Source organism: Muntiacus reevesi, chromosome 18, assembly GCF_963930625.1.
Source record: "Muntiacus reevesi chromosome 18, mMunRee1.1, whole genome shotgun sequence".
Taxonomy (NCBI): Eukaryota; Metazoa; Chordata; class Mammalia; order Artiodactyla; family Cervidae; genus Muntiacus; species Muntiacus reevesi.
Genome location: NC_089266.1, coordinates 50344162 through 50364990, shown reverse-complemented (window position 1 = coordinate 50364990; position 20829 = coordinate 50344162). Strand labels below are relative to the sequence as shown.

Genomic DNA, 20829 nt, shown 5'->3' with positions numbered 1-20829 from the left:
GCCTAAAATATTTTCTGAGATTCATTTGGGTTGTTGCATAAAGTAGTGGTTCTCCCATCCAAGTACTAACCAGGCCCGACCCTGCTTAGCTTCCGAGATCAGACGAGATCGGGCGCGTTCAGGGTGGTAATGGCCGTAGACAAAGTAGTGGTTCTTATAGCTTTATTTTATGGTATGTAATAGATTATATGCCATAATGTATTAATCCATTCTACAATTGTTAGACATTTGGGTGGGTTCTTATTTTGGTTGTTGATCTTTTATAAGTATTCTTTCTGGTACAGATAGGTAAATATTTTCTATTAGATATATAACTTGGAATAGAATTGCTAGTTTTTGTGTATATGTTTATGTTGAGCTATAGTAGCTAATGCCAACGTTTTCCAAATGATTGAACAAATTTTGCACCCCTTTGCCCTACATCTAGTAGTATGTGGAAGTTATGTTGTTCAGCATTCTTATTAGCACTGGATATTTGAGTCTTTTTAAATTTTAGCCATTCTGGTTCCTTTGTGGTGGTGTTGTGAGTTTTAATTGGTATTTCTCTGGTAACTAATGAGATTGAGTGTCTTTTAATGTATTTATTGGTCATTTGAATATCCCCTTTAGTGAACTACCCCTTCAAGTGTTTGCCGATTTTTCTTTTGGGTTGTCTCTTACTGATTTCCAGGATTTGTTGTTTTAAGTATATGCTGAATATACTTAATTTCTTTATAACCTTTTATCTTAAAGATTTAACACCTTTGGTAAGCTTCTTGCAAACTCCCCTACTATAAAGACTAGGAAGATAAGCCTTTTTGTGTATGCATATGATATAATTTTTTTCATGAATTGGAGTTAATTGTGTTTGGCACATGGCAGTTTAGTTTTTCTAAAACTGGATTATTGTTTTTGGTAGATGTTCCATACCCTTTAATGAGTCCTACCAATTTGCCCCTTGGTTTATTTGGGGAAGGGAGTGGCAACCTACTCTAGTCTTCTTGCCTGGAAAATTCCATGGACAGAGGCGCCTGGAGGGCTACAGTCCACGGGGTTGCAAAAAATTGGACACGGACTGAGCGGCTAACACTTTCTCGGCATTGGCACCAATACCATTTTGAATGGGATAATTGTGTTGTGGGTAATTCTGTCCTGCACATCGTGGAATGTTCAGAAGCATCTCTCAGGCCTCAGCCCACTAGATGCCAGTAGTGCACACCCTCCTCCCAGCTTGTGACCACCGAGCACGTCTCCAGATATTGCCTGGTGTCCTACTGGCCCCACGGTCTAGGCTGGGATGCTTAACACTAGCCCAGTTAAGAATCATCGGTCTAGATTTGTTTGTGCTTATTTTACTAGTTAGCCAGGAAATTGTAGGGCTCAAAATTACATGTGTTTTCTAAAATATGTATGGGAATGCAAAGGGCTAAGAATAGCCAAGACAGTTTTCAGGAAGCAGGTTGAGGTGAGAGGACGTGATCTGTGAGATATCCTGATTCGTTATATGTATATAGCTATAATAATTAAAACAGCATGGCATTAGCATAGTGGAAAATTGTAGAGAACCCAGATTCCATTCTACATGTATGCTGAAACTTGATTTTTTTAATAGAAGAGCTTGTGTAGAGCAGAGGGCACAGAGGGGGTTTTTCCGTAAGTAGTGAAGCCTCTCAATCATGTCCGACTCTGCGACCCCATGGATCGCAGCCTGCCAGGTTTCTCCATCCATGGGATTTTCCAGGCAAGAATACTGGAGTGGGTTGCCATTTGACTATTAAATATCTGTAAGAAAAAAATTAAAATTGGAGCCCTACTTTATACACAAAAACTCATACCAGGTAGATTAAAGACCTAGGTATGAAAGGCAGAACTATTAAGATTTTAGAATATAATGGGTTTCAAACGATGTTCCTAAGAGCCTAAGGAAGAAACATAGCTTATAGGGAGAAGGGGACAATAGATCAGCGAAATTCTAGGCCTTTCATTGTATTTTAGAAATCCTAAGCAATATTTCTTTAAAAAATATAGTCCTCCTCAGAAAAAGCTTGAAAACCAATGCTGTGTGGGATAGATTCACTTCTGTGTTTGTGCAAACTCAAACTTCTTTTTTTGAAAATGGATTGGACCTGCTGCTCACAGGGCTTTCTCCCCTTAGTAGTCTGTAAATCTTTTAAGGCCAGGAACTTTTTTCTTCATTGTTTTCCATGGTGTCTAGAATTATATGGACTCAATGTAATAAATACTTGAATAAATGAATTGAAACTCTGGGAGTGGAGGGAATGTGTAGAGAAGAGCAGAGAGCAAGGAAGGTACTTTTAAGAACGCTCACGTTTTAGGGAAAGGGAGAACCACTGTATAGGAACAGTTAAGAACGGTGTTACAGAAATTAAGGAGAAAGGAAATGTGTTTGTTATGTTCCAAGAAGACGAAGTGTTATGTTTGGCTGTATGCCTAGAGGTTATGCGTATGGATTTTGGAGTCAGAGAGCAGGAGTCAAGTCACATGCAGGCCTTGCCTTTTACTTGCCATATGATATGAGCATGTTACTTGACTTCTTTTAAAACCTAGTGCTCACATATATAAAATTGGGATAATATTTGGTGATTAAGAGGTCACTGATAAACGAGATTGAGCTTTCAGGATTGTGAAATTAAAAAACAGATTTTAGGAGCTTGATTCTACTGTGTTTTTAGCCTGAAGATCATAGAGAATTTTAGTAGAAAAGAAACATTAAGGCACTGTAAAGAAAGATTTTTATACAGATGAAAAGTTTTTGAGAGACTCTTACAGTTACATTTTTTAAGCCACATTATTGGAAGTGGTCTACAAAAGCATAAACCTATTAAAAATCAAGGCTGGACTTTTCCTCTTGAAAACATTTCTTACAATGTTTGCTCTGTTTTTGTTAAGTAAATTGAGTGATAAATAAGTGATTTTAAAGATGTTTAGCATTTCATATTTTAAAGTATGTTTTGAAGTTATTAGAAGTGTCAACATCTTTTTAAAGATTGAAGTGTACTTTATTTACAATATTATATTAGTTTCAGATGTACAGCATAGTGATTCAGTATTCTTACAGATTAAAATCTTACATCCTAACTCCAGTTTTTTTTCCTGGAAAAATTGACTAAATGTAATTTACTTACACTAATTTTTTATGACTTCTTACATAAGACTCTCCTGAAAAAACTACACTGGCTGCAAAGCTATCTGCTAAGAAGCAGGCATCTATGTACAGAGACGAAAAGGATGATTTTCAAGTAGAAAAGAAAAGAATTCGACCCTTGGAAACTGCACAGCAGGTAAACAGTCTTTTGGCAGTGTAATAATCCCTTTAGTTATGGCTGAACAAGGTAGTCAAGTATCAATCAAGTTTTCAGTGGCATTTGTAGAGATTAGTTGGATAGTGTCAGATATAAATTTAACGACCAGTTACTGTAATTTCATTTTATATATTTATTCATTACAATGGAGCTTGTTATAGTAGATTATTCATAGTAGCATATCATTAAAGTGAAACTGAATGATGCTTATTTATATTTAAGAAATTTGATAGTAAATCATTTACTTATGGCATGTTATAGTAATAGAGTTACTTTGTACTTTTAACTGTTCTGTTTTTTTTATCTAATAATGGTGTTTTCTTTTGGCCAAAATACCTCTGATACGAGTATTTAGGTCAGATATTTTTGATGTTGATAGTTTTAATGTAATGATAAGGATTACTCTTATTTATTGAGTTTTTATTATGAATAATTATAAAATATGTTTATTTCTAAAGACCAAAATTACTAGAAGTTTTAAATGAAATATACTTTTAATAGGTGAGTAGAGTTCATGGCATTGAACTCTTATATTTTCTGATAGAGTTCGTAGCATTGAAGTAGGGAGACTGGACTTTAATAGATTTAGTTACAAATAAAGATTGTTAATTAATTAGCATGTCATTGTAGATAACTGTATATTTTTAATTCAATATAATCAAAAAATGTTTGCATTTTTATGTAGTTTGTTCCGTGTACAATCTTAACTTCTGTAATTAAACCTTGTTTTTAGAAATAGGATAAATCCATTTTCTAGTTTTATATTTGTAAAAGTTCTAATTACAAATGAAGTGTGAATCTTTAAAAATTTTTACCAGCAAAATGTGTACTTACAGTTGGATGTTGTGAAGTAGGGTTCAGAGTAAAACATTTATTCCCTGATTTCATTGGCTTTCATTTCTTTTTTGATAGTAATAAATTATCAGTAGAAATGCTTTTTTTTCCCCTTCATAGTTTGAGTACATAGGTTTTTGGCAAGTAAGAAAAAGCACATGTAGTTTGGAAATTTCAGGAAGCATTTAACAAGAGGCTTCTTGTGTACTGTTTTGGATCTGTCAGGAACCCTCTGGCCCTTATTAATTCCTGAATATTCAGGAATTAAGAGGAGAGGCATGCCTTACCTTGGGCTGAGGAATCCAGGCATTTCTCATTACGGTGATAAGTACCCTCTTCCTTTTTATGAGCCATACAGTAAAAGGTGATTGTTTGCAACTCTCTCTTTGATAGGGATCCCGTTACAGTATACATGCCCAGGCCATGTTGATTAAAACACCTTTGCTCCATCAGAGCTTGGGTCCCCGTGTCTTTCTTTCTTTCTATTCTTTCTGTCTTTCTCTCTCTCTCTATTTCTGGCTAATTCCTTGGAGCGCGGAGGCCCGCTGAGCTCACTTTCTTGCCCGGGCTTCTAAGACCCTCTGGAGAAGGCTCACTGTGCCTTCACCCACTCGAGAGGGCGCCTGGTGCCTACGTGCAGCAGCGCGAGCCCTAAGAATAGGGCTTTATTAGCTTTCCGCCTGAACCAGGGGATATCAGCCTCTTTCTCTCTCTTACTTTCTTATCGTCGACTCCGGACTACCAGGTTCCGGTCCATTAAAGGACCGACATGGAAAGAAAACAGTGGTATTTATAAAAGAAACCTAGTCAAATACAGTTTGGATTATTAGATATCTAACAAGTAATATAATAATAGTAATCAAATAATTTATTCTATCATATAGGAAATAATGAATATTTACATTCAAATTTTTTATTCTTTGTTTTTTTTTTTTAATTTAGAATAATCTTTTCATGTTTATTTACTTTTCCAATTGGATATGTAACTTGACTTGGTATTATGCTATTCTTGGTGTCCATATGGTGGGACTATTTTATGGGAAGATCATTTTACAATGCAAAGTTTTGACACATCTCTAAAGCTATTTTGGTTGGAATTTGAGAGGTATTACTGTATTCTGTTTTATTTAGGTCTTGTAATAAAGTGCCTATTTGTTAGAAACTTGATTGTTACTAGTTAGAAATAGTAATTTTTTTTAATGCTAAAAGTGCACACTCTAGCTATTTTGATCTTTGAGAACAACTAGCCTCATCAAACTTTTAGTTTACAATAAACTTCAATTTGGTTCTGTATTTACAGATCAGAAAACGTCATTGTTTTGAGAAGGAGGTACACCATTTGGATGCAAAAGTTGCTTCAGGAAAGGCCACAAAACTCAACTCTCTGTTAGGAAAGATAAACTCCATGTCTCCACAGAATGTATGTATTTATGACATTGTTCAGTTTAAAGAAGGCAAATGTGGTATTTGTTAATGCAGTTTTGAAAAAGAGAAAGACTAGTATAATCAAGAATAGAGAAAAACTCAGAAGTCTTAAGTTCTATTGCATGTCTGCTGCTGTAGAAATGGGAAACCTGTGCTGTTTGTGCCGGTTTCTTCACTTATAAAATAAGAAAATTGGACTGCAATGAGATCTGAAGGTTTTTTTTTTTTCCCTTCTTGTACATTCTGATGTTTGTGAATTCCATATCCTAAAGTTCTTTTTTTTTTCTTCCCTAAAGGTCTTTCAGTATTCGTGGGGCATCAGTTCTTAAGGATTAGGCCAGGGAACTCTGGAGATTCCTGAGATTTTTTTTTTAGGCAGTCTTTGGGGTCAGAAGTACTTTCATACTGATGTTAAGATGTTACTTACCTTTTTTTTTTTTTTAAACTGTCTTCAAGTTTTGCATTGATGGTGCAAAAGCGAAGAGTGGTAAAACTCTTGATGCTTTAGCACAATCAAGATAGTGCCACCAATGTGTATTAATAGTAATTTTCTTCTCTGTCTTTAATGCATAATTAAGAAAAGCCAGTTTCACTTAAGAATGTCCTTGATGAAGCAGTAAAAGTTACTAATTTTATTAAATTTTTCACCCTTAAGACTTTAATTCTGGGTGAAGAATAGTTTTTGTAAAACACTTTCACATTCGGGAATAGAATGGTTATCTTAAAGAAAAACACTTGTAGGATAGTTTGAATTGTGAGCTAAACTAGTCACATTTTTCACAGAACATTGTTTTTACTTCAAAAAATAACTGACAGACTACAGTGATTCTTGAAAATAAAGTGAGCCTGATAAAATTTGACCTTTCAAGTGAAAAATCAGAATCTGAAAAATTGTATATACTACTGTGAGATTAGCAGTTTTCTGATACCTAAAAGACTTTTCTGATGATATTTATTGGTGGTGATGTTATATATGTGACTTTTTGATATTATGAAATGTATTAACATTTATTTGTAAGATCTGTAAAATCAGTATACCAAATGTTTTCAAAATGACCTGTTTATGATATTACAAAATGATACCTGGAAAAGATTCATCCAAATGCAAGACAGACCAGTGGACATTTTTCTCCTCACCATCCTTAGGCAATCACAGATTTTTTTTTTTCAGTCACTATTGACTAGTTTTCATTGCCATAGTTTTATATGAGTGGAATCATTCCTGGTAATTTTTTTTATTGAATTCCAAATATTGTGAATTTTCCCTTGCCAAACACTGGATATTGCATTTCTACAAACCCTCTTGACTTTTGTTCTGGGATGCAGTTATTACTTGGAATCGTCTTGATCCTTTTGGGTCTTGCTTTTAAGATTTGTTAGGGAGGACTTGATCAGGGTTTAGTTTTGGGCTACCTCAGTAGAGGCTAGCTCTTTTTGAATCCTCTACCTAATCATGCTTCATGAATTAAGACGTTTTCTAGCCTAGCAGTGGGAACAGGCACTGTTCCACGCTCTACGTGTCTCATTTCAGGTGGTTCTTGCCGCTCTCTTAGATTGTCTCCTCATTGGCGTGTGCTGATCAGTACTCTACTAGATACTTGAGAGGTCCTTCTGCAAACCTCTGGAGTTCATTCTCTGTGCAGCTCTCTCCTTTCTGGTATTCTTGCCTGAGAACTTTAATCTTCTTGATCTCCCTGAACTCTCAGTGACGTCTCTTCAGCTTGAGTTTGCTGGGCTGTGTCTAGGTTTCCCTTTCTCATGCCACAGCCTGGAGACGCTCAGCACAACAAGCTGAAACAATCCTAAGGCTTAATCCTTTGTTTCCCATCCCTCAGGGATAACTCTTCCTTACCCGATGTCCTGTATCTTAAAACTATTGTTTCATATTGCCTATATATATATTTTTTTTTCGAGTAAAGGATGAAACAACTCTCATTGGCAAATTCCAAAAGTGTTTAGATGGCTTATAAGGCTCCTGTTTACTTGTATGGACTTTAAGCCTTTATAAACTTTTTGTATTCTTTTGCTCTTTCTCCTCCTTCCCACTCTGTTTTGACTGACTTCTCCTAATTCTTCAGGAAACCTTCCTTGATGTTTCCAGTTTTGAGTTAGATTTCTCATCTGGAATGTTCCTTGCATTTCTCAGTTTTTGACACTTAGCTTATTACTCTTCATATCTTCTCCACTGGCTCTGGGTTCAGTTACAGACAACACCAGGTTCTCTAGTAGATTGAGACCTCCTTGAAGACTATGAGTGCTTTATTCACTTCTGTTTCAAGCACCTAACCTAGTGCCAGGACCCTAGTTGTAGACTGAGTGAATCAATAGCATAATCCCTGCCCTCAAAGGGCCTTCTTTTAAATTCTTGAAAATACTAAGTTGTGGTGGGGGGAAGTTGTCAATTATCTTCACTAAGCCTTGTTGGGAGAAGTTGTCTCAGTTTTTAATATTGTCAATAATAATATATGCTTTACGTTTGTCTCTGCCAATGCTTCCTTGTTCATTTTCTTTCCCAGTGCCTTATTGTCTTCATAGCCCTTACTGTTTGAATTTATTAGTCTACTTGTTTATTATCTGTTTGCCTTGTTAGAATGTAATGTCAATCTTTTTCACAAGTAATTCTGGTACCGAGGATTAGCATGTGGTATATATTAGTTATCCATTAAGTATTTGTTGGTAGAATCTTATTGAATTCTTATGATGACTGTGAAGCAGGTACTATTGTTAGTCTCATCTTATAGATAAGGAAACTCTGAGAAGTAATTTGTCTGAGATCACAAAGCAGAAAATTGTGGAGTTATTATATCCTACCTAAGCAATCTGATGCTCTGGCAGATGCTCTAATTGCTTTATTATATATTCTCTAAAATGCCTCTCAGAAGTTCTGGAGCTATCTAAACAGTATTCTAACATCAAGATAATGAAACAATTATGTAGAAGCCTAAAGTCGAAAGAAATCAAGTCTAGAGTAAGCTATGATTGGATAATAGCTAAAATAAGATAGAGAGTGATTTTACTTTTAATTTCATTTTGGTTTTTACTGGTAAAGAGAGTGGACTCAAATCAGACAGCCTGGGTTTTAATCACAGTTCTGCTCTTTACTACTTTTGTAACCTTGATTAAGTTTTTAAACTATTGCTACTTCAGTTTCTCATTTGTTAATTGGGTATAGTTAAATGGGTATAGTATCTGCCTTACAAAGCTGCTAGAGGATTAAACAATTTAATACTTTTACAAGGTGCTTAGACTGTACCTGGCATATCTTGATGCTTAAGTGGTAGGTGGTAGTAAAAGTAGCTGCAGGAGCAGCAGTAGTAGCAGCGTCATAGTTGTATATTTTTATGCTGCTTATAAAAGCTATTATATTATATTGGTTAATAATGTAAAATTTTAAAGTTAGGTTTATAATTAATTATTTTAATTTGTGTTAATGATGTTTATGACTCAACCTGTTTAGAATTTAGGTTGCTTGACCAAGAAGAGCTACCATGCTCCTGGCTGAGTAATTTTAAACTTAATTTTAAACTAAGTTCTTTGATGGATTTCTTGTTTTGGTTGTGTACTATGTTGATCATTATGATCTCATTGGCAAAGTATAATTGTATCAATTCATGTGTATCTGTATTTTTATATCAGCTTTTTTTTTTAAACCAGAAATTACAGATTTTCTTTATTGGTTTTAGCTGGTATAACTGTATTACCTTAGAAATGGAGTATTTTTCATAAGTAGGTGATTTATTATCCATACTGTTAAAGATACGGGTTTCTGGCAATCAATCTTCTTTTAAGTTTGAAGATTTATTGAACAAGCTAAATCTCAACTAACTCTAGTAACTCAAATGATAACGTTTCACTAGTGACTTTTTACTTGTAAGAAGACATACAGGATACTTGCCATACTAATTAAGCATGCATACAGTAAATTTATCAAATACCAGAGTACTTTTGCATTGACAGAAAAGACCATATGGCTAAGCTCTAATATTTGTTCTCTTTTTTGCTAGTCTATACTGAAAAGCATGAATATATAAAGTAACTTTATGGAAAATCCCACAAATACTTACGCAAAATGATCTGTTATTTTCAATGTTTTTTTTCCTAGCAAAGATAGAGTAAGCAGTTGCAGTAGAAGCATAATTAGTACAAAATGTAAAGTTTTAGCTAATGTGAATGTTTCTTTCTTTTATACTTTAGTAAATTGTTAGTAAATTTAGTAAATTTTAGTAAATTGTTAAGAAAACCTCTAGTACTTTGTATTTTGACTGTCGTCTTAATTTTAAAAGCTTATGGTAGCATTTGTGGTAAATCTTACATGGATATTTAGCACTAAAACTTCTCATTTTTCAGAGAACCAGGGCTAAACCTTTCCATGGATATAATATATTAAAGAATAATAGGGATGTACGTAAAGGTCATTTATTTAAAGAAAGGAGTCTTTGAGTATAGTAATACAAAAATAAAAAAATTTTCCCCTGCTAGAAATTTACTTTGGTTTCTAGTTCAACTCTTTTTTCTCCTTCTCTTTTTTAATGGAGGTATAATTGACATTTAATATGTTAATGTCAGGTGTATAGGATAATGCTTCATTATTTGTATACATTGGGAAGTGATCACCATAAATCTGGTTAATATCTGTCACCTTACATAGTTGCAAGGTTTTTCTTCTTATGAGAGCTTTTAATATTTACTCTCTTAGTTTCTGTCAGGTATGTAATACAGTATTATTAACTGTAGTTGCCATACTCTACGTTACATCCCCATGACTTATTTTATAAATGAAAGTTTATACCTTTTAACCTCTCTCATCCATTTCTTTTGCTCTTCACCCCTCTCTCTGGCTGCCACTTATCTGTTCTCTGCATCTGTGAGCTTGTTTTGTTTGTTTGTGTCTGCTTTTAGATTTTACATATAAATTTGTCTTTCTCAGTTTAACTTATCCTCCTTGTTCATCCATGTTGTCCCAGACGGCAGTATTTCTTTTTTTTTTTATGGATGAATAATGTTCCATTTTGTGGGTGTGTGTGTGTGTGTGCATGCACGACTGAGCATGCATGCAACTTAAAGGGAGCATTTATTTTTTAGAAGAATAGTTATTTGGATTTGTAAATTAATGGTTTAGTTCTTTTATCTCTTGTTGTTGTTCAGTCGCTAAATCGTGTCTAACTCTTTGCGACCCCACGGACTGTAGCCTGCCAGGCTCCTCTGTCCATGGGATTTCCCAGGCAAGAATACTGGAGTGGGTAGCTGGTTCCTTCTCCAAGGGATCTTCCCCACCCAAGGATCGAACTCACGTCTCCTGCATTGGTAGATAGGTACCTTTCCACTGAACCACCTGGGAACCCCTTCTCTTATCCCTACAGAGATAAAATGTTATCGTTTTCATACATTTAAAGTCTGCAGTTGTATTATTTTCTGGATAACTTTCCCCTATAAAGTAAGTGATAAATTAGTTTAATGATTTCTGTTTATTTCTAAACTTGGCATTAAATTTTTTATGTTTTTATTTTAAATTTTCTTAGTTTTTTGAAAATAATTTAGCTTCCAACCTGTGAATTAAATTGGGTAGTTGTCTTTTTACCTTCCTATTATCTCTAGTCAGCTTCCTTACTCTTCAAGTCAGAAAATGTCAATACTTCCTCTCTTGAATGAGTTAACCTTCCAGTGTCCCTTGCTTTTTCCCATTCCTTACATTTTTAGATTCATGTTTACAAAGTTAATTCATGTGTCAAAGATCTAGTGAGGCATCAGGCTCCATGTGGTCAAAACATGGTTAAGAAAAAATATTATATTTTAGAATAGAATATTACCATTCTGATGGAAAAAGCAAGAGAGTTCCAGAAAAACATCTGCTTTATTGACTGTGCCAAAGCCTTTGACTGTGTGGATCACAACAAACTGTGGAAAATTCTTAAAAAGATAGGAATACCAGAGAACCTTACCTGCCTCTTGAGAAATCTCTATACAGGTCAGGAAGCAATAGTTAGAACTGGACATGGAACAACAGACTGGTTCCAAGTCAGGATAGGAGTACATCAAGGCTGTATATTGTCACCCTGCTTATTTAACTTCTATGCAGAGTACATCATGAGAAACGCTGGACTGGATGAAACACAAGCTGGAATCAGGATTGCCAGGAGAAATATCAATAACCTAGATATGCAGATGACACCACTCTTACAGCAGAAAGCAAAGAACTAAAGAGCCTCTTGATGAAGGTGAAAGAGGAGAGTAAAAAAGTTGGTTTAAAACTCACCATTCAGAAAACTAATATCATGGCATCTGGTCCCATCACTTCATGGCAAATAGATGGGGAAACAGTGGAAACAGAGACTATTTTGGGGGGCTCCAAAATCACTGCAGATGGTGACTGCAGCCATGAAATTAAAAGACGCTTGCTCCTTGGAAGAAAAGCTATGACTAACCTAGACAGCATATTAAAAAGCAGAGACATTACTTTGCCAACAAAGGTCCATCTAGTCAAAGCTGTGGTTTTTCCAGTTGTCATGTATGGTGGTGAGAGTTGGAGCATAAAGAAAGGTGAGTTCTGAAGAACTGATGCTTTTGATCTGTGGTGTTGGAGAAGCCCTGAACTGCAAGGAGATCCAACCAGTCCATCCTCAAGGAAATCAGTCCTGAATATTCATTGAAAGGACTGATGCTGAAGCTGAAACTCTAGTACTTGGACCACCTGATACGAAGAACTGACTCATTTGAAAATACCCTGATGCTGGGAAAGATTGAAGGCGGGAGGAGAAGGGGATGACAGAGGATGAGATGGTTGGATGGCATCACCAACTCAATGGATGTGAGTTTGAGTAAACTCCAGGAGTTGGTGATGGACAGGGAGGCCTGGCGTGCTGTAGTCCATGGGGTCGCAATGAGTCGGACACTACTGAGCCAGTGAACTGATATTACCTTGTTCCACCACTCATACTCATTTTTCTAGAATTTATAAATCCTCAAAAATCAGTGAGATATTTTCATAGACACATTTTATGCTTATTTCTGCTGTTTATTAAATAAATCCCAACATTGTATATATACTTTGACAGAAGTAATAATATTCCTTGATTTATAAGTATTCATTTTTGCCTAGTATGTAGAGAAGATTTGGGTCCAGCAGAGTGCGCTGTTGGTCTTCAGATAAAGTGTTGATGTTGTGCAAAGCCTTGGTCTGTTTTTCTTTTCCTTCTTCTTATACCACTATCTTGCTTTCTTTTCTGTCTCTCTTTTTCTCTCCCTCTCTTCACCCCCTACTGCCCTTCTCTATCTCCCTTTAATGCTTCGTATATTCTTTAGGATCTCAGGAGAAAATGACCAATTTATTTTGAAAAGTCATTGTTTTACAAGTCATTATCTCATAATTCTACATTTTATTTAAAATAACTGCTTATTTAGTGAAACAGTGCTTACCATGTTTTAGGAACTCTTCTGAGCATCCTGAAAATACTAGTTGACTTGGTAAATACAGGTTCCTGTGAGTTAGTGGTTATTGCCAGTCCTTTTAAGTTTTGTGTGAATTTGACAATTTTCGAAATAAAACAAAAGAATTTATGAATCCCTGTGATAACCTTATGTGGAAAGTATTAATATTTCATTTAATGACAGATGAGAAAATTGATTCCCAGATAGTTTAAGTTCATCTCATGAAGCTGATGAGTAGAGACTGGTTTAAAACTCAGCCATTCTGGCTTTAGAATTGATCCTCTCAACTATGTTACTGTTCTTCTGAATAGACTCTTCCAGATGACCTATAGATTAAAGACAGTTTATTTTTGTACTCTCATAGATAATATTATATAGATAATTCATTTAAGATTCGTTGCTCTTTTAGTCTCTCTCAATACCCTGTTCTTTATGATGCTTACCAAAGTTTATGATTACAGGTTTATTTGTAGGTTTCATGGTTTTATTTGCCTCATTGCCAGGCTGTCGCTAAGAACAAGTGTGATGTCTCTCTTGTTCTCTTTTTTATAACTAGCATCTGGCGCAGGACCTGTGCCTAATAGGTACTCACATATTTGTTGAATAAATGAATGGAAAAATGACTGACTTTAAGAAAGTGTATTATTTACCACTGTTTCTTACAGTATATTTAAAAAGTTACAGTTTTTTAATGTCCTAGCACAAAAAATAAAAGATCAAATAATGATTTCAGGGACCAAGAGGTAAAATTGGTATTTAATATAAACAAAAGATTAGAAACAACTTTTATTTTCTGTAGCTTCTCTAGGAACAAGTTGTTAAATAATATTATCACCTAGATGAAGTATAGTTTATACAAGGCAGCAGAATTTTAGAAAACTATTATATGCCATAAAATTAAGACAATAACTTATACTTCTGTAAGAGTTAATAATAATAACATAGTGATAGCTTTTCAGAATATATACTTGTGCCAGGCAATTTCTATGTTCTCTCATATATCCTTACATCAGCTCTGTGAATAAAATAGAGCAGATATTAGTCTCATTTTATAGGTAAGAAAATTGAAGTCCAAAGATATATTATTTGATGATGGTAATAGTTATAAGTATATGATAGAATTGTGATTTGAGCCTGCTTCTAAAATAGAGTTGAATATAGATTCATGGATTATAAATGCTGGAAAAGAGAAAAGGAATGGCTGGGAAAATGTCTTGTTGTTGACTGTTGAGGAAAACAGCAAAGTTACTTGGCAAGAAAAAGAATTTTATTCAATATGTCTGTCATTGAAATATCTTCTTTTAGTCATCCTGCAGTTAGAGAAGGTTAAGTATCTTAAACATTTTGTGTATTTTATCTAATAAAGAGTCAAAGGAAGTTTTAAATTCAGAAAGAAATAGGACTATACATTGTTTGAAAAAAACCTGTATTAGTATAAACCTGTACAGAGTAAAAATTATAATATTCTCCCTTAAACCATTACTCCCATCCCCCTTTCTGCTACCCAGAAGTAAACAAGAGCAACACCTTCATGAGAATCTTTCTGGATTGTTTTGTATAAGTTTACCACAGATATTTTTCATAGTTCTGTTATAGTTAAATTTTGTTTTTACATTTAGCTCTCTTATTTATAGTGTTTATTTTAATATATGCATGAGGCCAGCCTTTAACTGTGTGCTTTTCCAAATAGAAGATCAATTGTCCCAGTGTCTAAAGAATAATTTTTCCTGATTTGAAGGTTTGCTATTATTATATACTAAATTATTATATATACTTGGGTTGGTTTCCAGACTTTTTTTTCTATTTGCCTTTTAATTTTTTTTAAAGCATGTATGTATATAGCTAGAGTCAAAGAATTGTAGTGGCTTCAAACAAAAAGCAGTAGACCCCTGCCCTCGTTCTAGTTGCTACCACTTCCCGCTGTGTGGTCACTAATTTTTAATTATTTTGCCTGTTTATTCTGATATTTATTTATTTTTAAAATGACAAGCACTTACAGTCTTTTTCTTGAGTTTTCAGTTTTGGATAACTTCTGTTTTCTTCCTACTGTCTAATTTTTTCATTACTTCTCACCTTCAAGCTTCACAGTGTTTGCTGTTTACATTATTGTAATCATGTGAGAATCCCAGGGACGGGGGAGCCTGGTGGCCTGCCGTCTCTGGGGTCGCACAGGGTCGGACACGACTGAAGTGACTTAGCAGCAGCAATAGCAGCAGCAGCAAGTATCATTAAAACTGAGCCAAGTGTTATATTATGATTACACTTCTCTCCCCAAACCAGGTTTTATTTTTTCTAGTGCTAAATGTTAGTCTTGTCATTTGCTTAGTTTTCGATATATCTGTAACTGTTTATCTCCAAACTCTGACAGAACTTAAATTTGGTTAACTCATTTAAATGCATCAGATCAAGAATAGCCATATTTTTTAAACTCTCAATATTTAGTGAAAATAATGAAAATATATGATGTTGAATTTTAGTATCTATATTTTAATGATTTTTTTTTTGAGTACAAAAACATTATCTATTCCTTAGCAAAAATTTGGAAATGATCAAAATGTGTATTCTGGTTAGTAATATTAATCTTTAATTCAACTATCCCCTCAGTATCAAACCCTGTTATTCTGCTTGCTGTCCCCTTTTACACACACACAAAGTTAGTTACCAGTTGCTGTATAACAAACCAACCATTTATTTAGCTTACTATTCTGAGGGTCAGCTGGGTTCAGCTGTGCGTTTCTCTTGATCTCAGCTGGGTTACTCATGCCATCCATGGTCAGCTGCAGGTCAGCAAGACAACTCTGCTTCATAGGGTTGGTTGGCAGTTGGCTAGGACATGGGACCATGGGGTGAGAGTCTGTCATCATCCAGTATACTGAACTCAGCTTATATATATAGGTGGCCCCAAGGAACAGCAAGAGGGCAAACCCCAAATACCTTTTGAGCCTCTGTTTCCTAATATCCCAGTCATCAAAGCAAGTCACATGGCCAAACCCAGATTCAAGGGATGGAGTTCACCCCTTGGTGAGAAAAGGTACCAAATGACCTTGCAAAAAGCGTTTACATATAGAAATGAGAAGAATTTGTGGCCATTAATATATATGTGTGTGTGTATATGTATGTGTGTATATATATATATAATGCATTATGCATATACTTTTTAAGAACAAAATTTGGATATGATTTATTATTAAAAAAAACTTCTTGAAATTATTTGGCCTCACTGCAAGGCATGCAGGATCTTCGTTCCCTGACCATGGATCAAACCTGGGCCCAGGCGGTGAAAGTGTAGAGTCCTAATCACTGGACTGCCAAGAAATTTCCATTAAAATTTGGACTAATAGTGTATATAGCTTTTACTTTTCACCTAATGTATCATGGTTGTAGAAAAGGCTTTTAGAAATAGAAATCTTAAGTAGTCTATTTTGATGTGGTTTTGATCTAACCTTTTTTTTTCCCCCCTATGCCAGAAGTTTGCAAACTACAATCCGTGGCCCACTGCCTGTTTTTATAAATTTTGGGGATCACAGCTTACATTCATTACATATTGTTTGTGGTTACTTTTGTGCTACAGTGGTAGCATTGAATAGTTATGACAGATACCACATGGCTCACAAAACTTAAAATATTTACTCTTTGGCCCTTTAAAAACAGTTTACCAGTCATTGACCTGTGCTGTTTTAGTTGTGATAAGTGAGGCCAGAAATTGGCGGCCTTAGTGTGAACCTCTTGCTTTATCTGCAGATTTACCTAAGGGCAGGGTGATAGAATGGATGAGTAATTGCCTGAGTGAGTTTCCTTCAGCTCCAATAGTTATGATTTTTTTAAGAGCTTGTAGAAGACATAATAGTGACCTCTACAGTGGAAATAGAAAGGATTATTCTCAAAAATTTCAAATCTCCATCATGCTGAATGAACTTCATGGTGAATGTTTCAGAAAGATTTGACCGTTATTTTTGTTGATCTGTAGACACATTGAATACATACAACAATCTAGCTGATGTGTATTCACATTTAGTGATAGTAGAATCTACAGTTGCCATTTAGAAGCTTTTCACTCAATGATCATGGGTATGGAAAAATAACTTTACCTTAGAAAACTATATGTTAATTGACCAATTTTCTGACCAGTAGATAGGCAGATTGATTTCTTTATTAAAATTTTTAAAGATTTTGACATAGTCACAGCATTTTACAGAAATTAGAAATACAGTGCAAGTATATATATATTTCCCATGAGCCATTTGATAGTAAGTTATTCATGTGATATTCCAGCACCCTGGAATACTTTTAGTGTTCATTTCCTAAAGCAAAGACATTCTTTAATAAAACCATAAAAATCAGGAAATTATAATTGATTCATTGTTATCTAATACTCAGAACAAGATCAAATTTTAGCCATTGTCTCTATGAAGCTTTTATAGCAGAAAGGTCCAGATCAGAATCATACGTTGCCTGTTTAGTTGTCATTTAGTTATTTTCTTCAGTCTGGAGTAGTTCCTCAGTCTTTGCTTGTCTTTCATGACCTTGACACTTCAGAAGACTACAGCCTTTCTAGAATGTCTCTCAACTTTGGGTTTTGTTATCATAAGATTACAGTTATGTGTCTTTGGCAAGAATGTCACAAAAGTGATGCTGCATTCTATCTATTGCATCTTATGAGGTGGCAAATAATTTCATTACATTACTGATTATTACTTTGATGACTTGATAAATATGCTAGGCATCACTGTTAAGTTATCTTCCTTCTTAACTGAAGAGGACTTAGTAGGGTGGAACTCTGAAACTGTAAATAGCATGTCCTCATCAAACGTTCAGTTTATTCATTTTATATTTATCTTTATGGACTCATGATTTTCCTCTTTATTAAGTGATAATCCATTATATGATTTGTTTAAATGCTCAAGCTGGAGTTCAGTTAAGTTGCTTGTGTATTTCTGACATGTATCTGTTGTTCTTAGAACACTTATTTGCCTTCTGGCATAGTAAGATGTGCTAGGGTCATCTCTGTCTTGTTTTCCTCCCCTTGTCCTAGATTCATCCATTTTTCCTTCCATTTTCCAAAGAACCTTGGTTTCTTTTAAATATTATTTAGAAACCAGGTTTTTGATACTGATTTTACCCATTTCCTTTGGGGTTACTGTTCCAGGCTCTTTAAGCAGACAGAACTAGGCAATATGTGTCTGTAATATATGTGTGTGTATATATTTACAGATACATGTTTGTCTATTTGTATGCTAAAATTATGTGTTCATAACAATATATCCAATTTCAGTTCAACACCAGAGAATTCATTCTGTTTCTTCCTTTTTTTTTTTTTTTTTTGTTTCTTCCTTTTTATAATTTTAAATTAAAGACCTATTCCTAGTTTTTCAAAAAGTTAAAAATAGAATTACTGTATGGTAATTCGATTTCTAGGTATATATGTAACAAAGAATTGAAAGCACATATTGAAACACTTGGGCTTCCCAGGTGGCACAGTAGTAAGGAATCCGCTTGCTAATGCAGGAGACACAAGAGATGTGAGTTCAGTCCCTGGGTTGGGAAGATCCTCTGGAGGAGGAAATGGCAACCCACTGCCATATTCTTGCCTGTATACCAATGTTCATAGCAGCATTATTCACAAGAGCCAGAGGGTGAAAACAACTTATGTATCTATTGACAGGTGGATGGATAAACAAATACAGTGTATACATGGAATATTTAGCCCTAAAAGGACAGAAGTTCTGACACATGCTCCAACAAAGATTGAAGATATTATGCTAAGAGAAATAAGCCAGTTAGAAATGGGCCAATATGGTATAATTCCACTTATAGTTTACTTTGTATTTGTGTACTGATGTGAGAGTTGGGCCATAAAGAAGGCTGAGTGCAGAAGAATTGATGCTTTTGAATAGTGATGCTGTAGAAGACTCTTGAGAGTCTTTTGGACAACAAAGAAATCAAACCAGTCAGTCCTAAAGGAAATCAAACCTGAATATTCATTGGACAGACTGATGCTGAAGCTGAAACTCCAATACTTTGGCCACCTAATATGAAGAGCTGACTTATTGGAAAAGACCCTGATGCTGGGAAAGACTGAGGCAAAAGGTTAAGTGGGTGGCAAAGTATAAGAGGTTAGATAGCATCACCGACTCAATGGACACAAACCTGAGCAAACTCTGGGAGATAGTGAAGGACAGAGAATCCTGGCATGCTGCAGTCCATGGGGTCTGCAAAGGGTTGGACACAACTTAGTGACTGAACAAGAAATATGTTGCTGTTATAGAAATAGAACTCATTTTTGTATATTGACCATATGACCTGCAAACTTGCTAAATCATTTTTTGGTTCTAGTTGAAGATTGGCTCTTTTGAAGATTTTATAGGGCTTTCTAAATACAGAGCTGTATGTTTGCATTCTCTAATAAACATTATTTTACTTTTAGTATTTGGATTTAATATGTTTTCTTATTTTATCTTAGTGACTAGGATATGCAGTACAAGGTTGAATTGGAGTGATGAGAGTAGATATCTTTGTTCAAGTTTCATTGGGGGGAAAACCCATTAAGAATGATGATTGATGTAGGTGTTTTGTATATGCTCTCTATCCAGTTGAGGAAGTTTCCTTCTGTGCCTGTTTTTTTTTTTTTTTTTTCCCTTTTTGGCTGCACCTCAGGGCTTGTAGGGTCTTATAGTTCCTTCACCATAGATGGAACCCATGCCCCCTGCATTGGAAGTGTGGAGTCTTAACCTCTAGACTGCCAGGAAGTCCCTCCTTCTATTCCTAGTTTTGCTGAAAGTTTTATAATGAGTGAATGTTGAATTTTATACTTTAAATTTTATTGCATCCATTAGTAGGATCACATGGTTTTACTCCTATATCCTGTGGATGTATTGACTTACACTGTTTGCTTTTTGGATGCTGACCCAGCCTCACACTCAAGTAAAAGCTGGATAAAACCAACTTGTTTATGATGTTGTACCCTTTTTACATCTTGCTAGATTTGATTTGTTAATACTTGTTGAGAACTTCTTGCATCTATGCTTCTTAAATATACTGGTCTTTAGTGGTTTTTGTGTGTGTCTGTGTATGCATTTTATTTTGTTTTGATATCAGGGTAATGCTGACCTTATGAATTGGAAGTATTACTTAAATTTTTGATAGAATTCACCAGTTAAGCTATCTGGGCCTTGCAACTTGTTTTTGGAAAGAGTTTCACTTATACATTTAATTGCTTTAATAAATATAGGACTATTCAGATTTTCTGTTGCTTCTTGAGTCAGTTTCAGTAATTAGTGTCTTTCAAGAAATTTGTCTATTTTATTCAAGTTTTTGTTCATTGTCATAATATTCAAAATATTCTCTCTTTAAAAAAAGCTCTAGGATCTATAGTGTTATTCCCTCTTCATTTCTAAGACTCAGAATTTGTATTTTTTTCTCTTTATTTTTTGATCCATCTGGATAGAGATTTATACATTTTTATTATAGTTTAAAAGCTTTTGTTTTTGTTGATTTTTCTTTAATGTTTTTCCATTTTCTGTTTCACTGACTTCTGCTTTTATTTCTTTCATTTTAATTTTTTTTAGATTTATTTATTCTCTTTCTAACTTCTTAAGATTGAAGCTTAGATAATTGATTTTGAACCTTTTCCCCACTAAGACAACCACTGAAAACTATACATTTCCCTATGCTTTCTGTGCATCACACAGATTTTGATATTATGTTGCTTTTCTCCTCATTTTCCTATTGATTTCTTTTTTGACCCAGTTTTTTCCCCAGATATTTTTCTCTTGCTGATTTGTGATTTGTGTGGTTAGAGAGCGTGTTTTGTATGATTTCAGTTCTTTTTAATAATTTGTGAAAG

The 20829-nt window shown here is 34.6% G+C and overlaps 1 protein-coding gene across 1 annotated transcript in view; it reads left to right on the top strand.

The window, feature by feature from the left end:
• Window positions 1-20829, top strand: part of BRIP1 (BRCA1 interacting helicase 1) — a 191443-nt gene that overhangs the window by 9580 nt on the left and 161034 nt on the right. The window contains exons 5-6 of the mRNA XM_065909282.1: window positions 3154-3281; window positions 5437-5556. Of these exons, the coding sequence (XP_065765354.1) occupies window positions 3154-3281; window positions 5437-5556 (248 nt within the window). The remainder of the gene's footprint in view (window positions 1-3153; window positions 3282-5436; window positions 5557-20829) is intronic.